This window comes from Phytophthora parasitica (genome assembly GCF_000247585.1).
Source record: "Phytophthora parasitica INRA-310 unplaced genomic scaffold supercont2.17, whole genome shotgun sequence".
NCBI lineage: Eukaryota > Oomycota > Peronosporomycetes > Peronosporales > Peronosporaceae > Phytophthora > Phytophthora nicotianae.
Window position 1 is genome coordinate 159,520 of NW_008649003.1, and position 6,000 is coordinate 165,519.

Here is a 6,000-nt window from a genome sequence, read left to right on the forward strand (position 1 = left end):
CCGAATGGGTGACTAAGAAGCAGTGCCGAGAGACATCGCTTCCAATCTTCGACCCTGAGGATCTCGATCGGATTCAGACGTCTCTGATGGCTCTCAAGCTGAGTATCCAGCTTTCCGGACGGTCTAAACGCATGGCCATTCTCAGTCTGTCGTCATCCATAGCTCGTTCTGTTGGTGGCGGTCGAGTGACAATGTGCAAATCAGCAAAGGACCGGACGTCCATGTCGATCACTCTTGAAGAAGCTAACTTGCTCGTGCGCTCGCATGGGCTTCTCGCTGATGACATGGAAGCCTTTACGAATCTATTCCGAACATACGGCGTCCGTCGCGAAAATGCGCGGAAAAACATTGGCAAAGCACAATATTGCTTCAGCGCACTGCAAAATTACATGCTACCACCGGATTATCAATGCCCACCTGGCACAGGTGGCGGCAGTCGTGCGTATTCGTAGAACAATACGGCGGGGGAAGTGTGGCATCAATTCGGTGCTGGGGTGGACTGTAATTTATGTTTCGATTCTTTCGTTTGACTAGACTAAAACGCTACAGACGAGTACTACAGAGGATACTGGAGTGGTATCAAGTGTTCAGTGGCGCGTCAGGATGTCCCGCATCGACATGGTGCGAGGGTGAGTGGGTGGGCCCTCCTGGGTGACAGGCATTGACTGTGTGTCGTTTTTGAAGCTGGTTAGGATGGAGGCGTCGACGAGTAGGTTCAGCGATGGAATGGTTGACGTCGGCGATCTGGTAGTCTGCGTGCAGATCCGTGGGGCTGTCCAGGAGTTACTTTTAAGACACGGGTTCACGCTTGAGAAGGCGACACTAGTCTCCTTGCTTGGACTGACACGGTTGAGGTCGAGGTTGAAGCCGTGAATCGTATGCGGTGGGGTCAATAGTGGTGCTGCTGGAGTGTAGGGAGCAGAGAAAGACGCCGTGGGCTGCGCCATAGGGGCGTTTGCCATGAAATCACTCTCATCGGGCTCGGACATGCGCTCGTCATCATCAGAAATGGTCGTCGTGGCGTTGGAGAGTGTTGGGGACGAGCACCAAGAGCTCGTGCGCACAGTAGACATCTTGGATGACACTGCTCCTTCCAGTGATGGTAGACACAGCTGCGGCATCTTCACTTGCAGTAGACGCTTAGCGCTCGCACCTCGAAGACTGGGCGCGTTGGGATGCAGAACTGCAGTGGGCAACGACTCGCCTTCCTTCTCGAGTTTGCGTCGAAGGTTCTCCATGGCCTCCATGCGGATGCGTTCGACGTTCTTCTCGCTTCGGAATCCCAGGTACGGCCAGCGTCGAATGCCCAGAGATCGGCACACGCGGATGAGAGTGCGGCTGCTGATACCGAGATCTTCGGCGGCTTTCTTGGCGGTGAAAGTGAAAAGCTCAGCAAGTACGTCGAAGGACAGCGTCTTGATGCCGTGTCTTGTGTGGACGCGGACGACATACGACGCGTAGGATGCTGCAAGCGCGTTCTTGTGGCGCAACATGGCAGGAAAAGATGCGGCCGGTGGCGCAATGGTGTGCACGGAAGGTAACGGGCTGGTCATGGTTGAAGTGGTGTTTCCCGGTGTTTGGTGGACTCGAGGTCGAGTGGGTGGAATGGATGCTCGGTGAATCACGTGACGACCGAGAGCTCAAGTTACCAGAGACCGTGCGTCGCTGTGGGGCTGGCGTTGTCTTGGCTGTGGCAAATTTGATAGTGACACTGGAGGCCACTTGTCCAGAATTTGTGGAGGGGCTAAGAACGGTGGCGACATGCACTGGAAGGACCCAGTGGTGGAAGAAGAACTACGTTTGACGTGGCCAGCATAGCGGCGAGAGGTAACCGAATGCGTCGTACGGCTACTTTTTCCATTATTTTGCGTCTTTCCAGTGCCTTGCAACCTGGTTTGTCCTGCAAACTGTGCCCTAAATGAGTGACTCACGCGACGGTTTTAGCGTTCCCGTTTTTCGACGGAACTTGCGCGCAACGGCGACCGCCATGTCGTCGCACTGAAATGCTGCCGGGTGGAGCGCTCTCTTGTCAAACCCGCCGGAAGCGGTCTAATTTGCGTTGGGGAAGGGGTCTAAACTGTAGACTACAAGGGGTCTGCACGTCACCGATTACACTGGACTTTTCGAAATCGGACAGACCCGGTGTGTAAGTGTGTGACTGAAACGCTGGAATAGTCAGTTGTGGTAAGTGCGTACCACTCGACTACCCAAAGGACACTTCAACATGACGGAGCTTTTGGATGGCGATTAGCAGCGAGAGGCCTGTCCTTTGAGAAGACGCTTTGTTTGATCGCTGCAATACCGTGGGGTGTGGCGCCAAGCGATATCTATAACCGACATAGCTGATTCGTGGGATACCGGCCTTTGGGGAGACGTAGCATCGCGACAATCTCGGGCGGCAGGTCAACCATGACGGAACAAGTCTATCGTGACGAACTGTATGCGTGAAAAAGGCAGCAGTGGGAGGTTCCCTCCAGATGGTACCCAGTGGCTTCAGGTGCTCGAGAATAATAGGCAAGCAGCGTTCAGATCGATAACAGACCCCATTGCTACTGCACTGCCTGCCTGCGATGCACAAGAAAGCAGGCCTGACAGAGTTCAGCCTGTGCAACAACCCGCTTCATTTCGACAAAAGAAACGGCGTGGTCTTGTCGCCAGTCGATAGGCCGCCACGCAACAAACAACACTGACAGAACGGTCAAGGATGGCACACCGTCATGGCAAATGTGTTTGCTGGATTGTCACCCGCTTTCGCAATTGACCACCGACGGAAAATTCCCCCGATACAGGTACAACTTGGCCATGGCGATCACGTGAAAAAACTCCATTCGAAGAGCGCGTCGCCGCCCTCGACGTTGTCTTAGTCGTACTGGCATACCCATGGGTTCGCTAGTTTCCGTGGAGCTAGCGTCAGCGACGCCGTCACTCGTTGGTCAGTCGCTCTTGACTGCGCACAGGCTCGAATAAGGCCCTTTGTTATCTCAGTCAACGCTCATTAAACGCCGTTATGGATCGAAACTGCGTCTTAGCACTCACTCTCTTCATATATTACTCGTCCACCTTCTGTCACTAGAGAGCTCCAAGGCCGACGCCTTCGAATCCACCGCTAGTGATCTCCATCGCCTCTGCCGCTGCTGACTCGTCGAGCGCACGACGAATGGCAGACGACGTGCTGCTCTTCTGCTTCTTGATCTTGGGAGACTTGGCTGGTCGCGTCACGTTCTGCCAGTGGCAACAAGGAGATTCATCAGCAAAATAAAATAAGATAGCCCAAGAATAAATGGCATCTTATAATATTTAGTGCCACGTACAGTGCTGACTCCCAGCTTTTTGCACAACGCCTCAGCCTCCGCCCACTTGAGCACGCCGTACTCGAGGCACCACTTCTGCGCCATGCGACTGTCCGGTCGCTGCTGTAGCAGGCTCTCGTAGAAGACGCGGTCCGCAAAGCCCGGCGACGGCGTCGGGTGCTTCTGGCCAGGCTTGCGATTGGCTTCCTGCTCCTTCGACCATTCCTCCTCCTCGATCATCTTTCGGAAATGTAGTGACAAAGAGATATTTTATGATGGAAATGATGTGGCGTACATACTGCTGTGTTCAGCACATGGATTTCACACGTCTCATATTTTCAAGTACCTTGTCACTTCAATATGGAACTCTATGCGAGTGAGGAGCTCTCGCGCCAGTGTACACTTTCGTGTATTGCGCTTTCCTCAAACGACGCTCATTTTTAGGCAGCAAAGCCCATCGTTCGAGGACAAAGCATAGTGAAAAGTGGTCGTCGAACAGAGGACGGAGATCAACAAAAAATGAATGGAAAGCAAGCAGCACTACAGCAGCCGACTTCACAGTCAGGGAACCCGAAAAATATATTTTTCGAAAATATATTCATATTTTTGCCATAAAAAATATTTCGGTGTGGCACACATGCCGGATACGTATTTCCGAATGTTGTGTACGGCGACACATTATTTATTTTGCTCGGGCAACTGGAACCAGTGGTTGGGTGGTTGGTTCTGAGGATTCTAGTATCTCTGTAGCTCGTTTTCATGTTCATTCTGCAATTTGCAAATTTACCAACCTGCCTTAACCGCAACCGTCATGTCTGACGCCCTTGTCGCCACGCCACGCTCGAAGAGCAAGTTCACGCCGAAGCAGATCGCCTGCTTCTACGTTAAGCCCTATCTTACCGAGGACGGGGGCCCCACTGGCCTTCAAGTCTGCAAGGCCTGTGGCAAGACACGGAAAAATGCAACCAAAACTGGGTACACCAATCTGGTGTCCCACGTTAAGTCCGACCACGGTAACTTTGAGGTCGAGATGGAGGCCGCCAGCACCGTTGCCGCGGGGACGCTACTTCCGTGGGTGCGTCAAAAGGCATCCAATCGGCACGCATGGCTCAAGTGGATCGTCAAAGGAAACCGCTTTCTCTCCTTCGTGGAGATGGAGTCTACAAGACGGTACGTAATCAGCGAGGGTACTGTACCGTTCTTACTGATTTCAATTAATTGTTTTCTAAATATTTATTTCTATGTAAGTTACACCATTTTGGCGACCGTGTGTGAAGAGACCATAACACGCGACATGGAGAGCGTCACAAAAAAAAAAATGGTCGAGCGGAGCATCGGCGACAAGCTCCCGAAGCGGTTTGGGGCATATTTGGACGGATGGACTCACGGCGGCGAGCACTACCTTGCAGTGCACGCGTGCTACGACAAGGATGTGGTTTGCCCCTGCCCCCTGCTCTCTATGGCTTCAATCATCAACGGGTCGGATGACTGGCTCAACGCCGAAAGCCACATGTCGTTTCTACCGTTTTTCGGTATGGACCTCTCTAATGTCATATTTTTGGTAGGGGATAATTGTGCAGTAAACAGACGGCTAGCCAAGCTGATGGGCGTACTGCTTGTCGGCTGCGCAAGTCATCGCCGCAATTTGGCTGTCCGGCGTTTTCTGAAGCCCTACGAGAAGGAGCTGGAGCAGGTGGCCAGTCCCTCATGAAGCGACAGTCACCCAAGCTGCTAAATTAAGCTATGTAAATTATATATTTTCATCCTTTTTTTTACAAATATTAATTATATTTTATTAGATTTTTAAAGCTTCTTTCTTGTATTACAGACTGAAGACCCCTCTCCGGCCAAAACTACGTCAGGACACACGGTGGGGATCGACGTACACGATGCCGGCTCGCTACTTTGAGCTCCGCGAGTATATCAGCGCGGACGACGAAGAGCTGGCCGAGGAGATGCCATCGCCGGCGGCGAACAGCAAGCTCAAGACACTTCTCGTCCAGCTGGCCGATGCTCCGTACGTCGCCATGAAGTTGCAGTGTGAAGATTGAAATTTGCTGGACGCGCGAGACCTGCTCAACGGTATGTTGGAGGTCATGCCATCATTTGGCGACTATCTCGGTACGTCTACAACAAGATGGAAAAAATTGAATTTTATTTTTATTCATTAATATTTTGTGTTCGTGTTTGCAGCACCAAATGCTGAAATTGTGCATTCACCAGACTTTGAGTCGGGTGTCTTGAAAGTGCTGGGATCGCAAGTTAAAAAGCTGACTCGTGCAGAGAGGTCATCGGTGCAACCGTTTCTCCGCCGTGCTCCTCTTCCGGTTTATCAGGTGGAACCGACTAAAGTCGGTTTCGCTGATCGAATTTTAAAACGGCGCAAGGTGGACGATGCACCAAGCGCATACGTCTTGCTCGGTGCAATCCAACCGACATCAAACATTGTCGAGCGTTTGTTTAGCACGGCCCGGATGGTATTACGCTACGAGCGCAACCGCCTATCGCCGCTGACACTCGAGATGATCTTGTTTCTCAAGGTCAATCATAAGTACTGGAACGTTACTACCGTCGACGGTTGCATCTATGTAGGATGTGGTGAACATGCACAATAATTGCACTGATAATGTATTAGTGTTATGTTCAAGCTTCAGTTATTTATTTCTACTAGCGGGGCTTTTCCTCACGCAGTGTTATGTTCAAGCTTCAG

The 6,000-nt window shown here is 51.8% G+C and overlaps 4 protein-coding genes across 4 annotated transcripts in view; 2 read left to right on the forward strand and 2 right to left on the reverse strand.

Annotated features, from left to right (window-relative positions):
• Nucleotides 1-3,581, forward strand: part of PPTG_09069 (hypothetical protein) — a 7,560-nt gene extending 3,979 nt beyond the window's left edge. Inside the window, exon 1 of the mRNA XM_008903924.1 lies at nucleotides 1-3,581. This exon is cut by the window's left edge and continues 3,979 nt beyond it. Coding sequence (XP_008902172.1) covers nucleotides 1-452 — 452 coding nt within the window. The 3' untranslated portion in view covers nucleotides 453-3,581.
• PPTG_09070 (hypothetical protein) lies at nucleotides 465-1,553 on the reverse strand (the record flags this gene model as incomplete). The annotated part of the gene is made up of 1 exon (XM_008903925.1): nucleotides 465-1,553. One exon carries the CDS (start codon nucleotides 1,551-1,553, stop codon nucleotides 588-590), a length of 966 nt encoding a protein of 321 aa, XP_008902173.1. The 3' UTR covers nucleotides 465-587.
• Nucleotides 1,718-3,596, reverse strand: PPTG_09071 (hypothetical protein). Its single transcript, XM_008903926.1, has 2 exons — nucleotides 3,312-3,596; nucleotides 1,718-3,222 (listed from the first exon to the last, which is right to left on the reverse strand). The coding sequence occupies exons 1-2, from the start codon at nucleotides 3,528-3,530 to the stop codon at nucleotides 3,070-3,072; spliced, it is 372 nt and encodes a 123-aa protein (XP_008902174.1). The 5' UTR covers nucleotides 3,531-3,596; the 3' UTR covers nucleotides 1,718-3,069.
• A 1,778-nt stretch (nucleotides 3,597-5,374) lies between these two features.
• PPTG_09072 (hypothetical protein) lies at nucleotides 5,375-5,905 on the forward strand (the record flags this gene model as incomplete). Its single annotated transcript, XM_008903927.1, has 2 exons — nucleotides 5,375-5,411; nucleotides 5,484-5,905. 2 exons carry the CDS (start codon nucleotides 5,375-5,377, stop codon nucleotides 5,903-5,905), a joined length of 459 nt encoding a protein of 152 aa, XP_008902175.1.
• Between the last annotated feature and the right edge of the window lie 95 nt (nucleotides 5,906-6,000).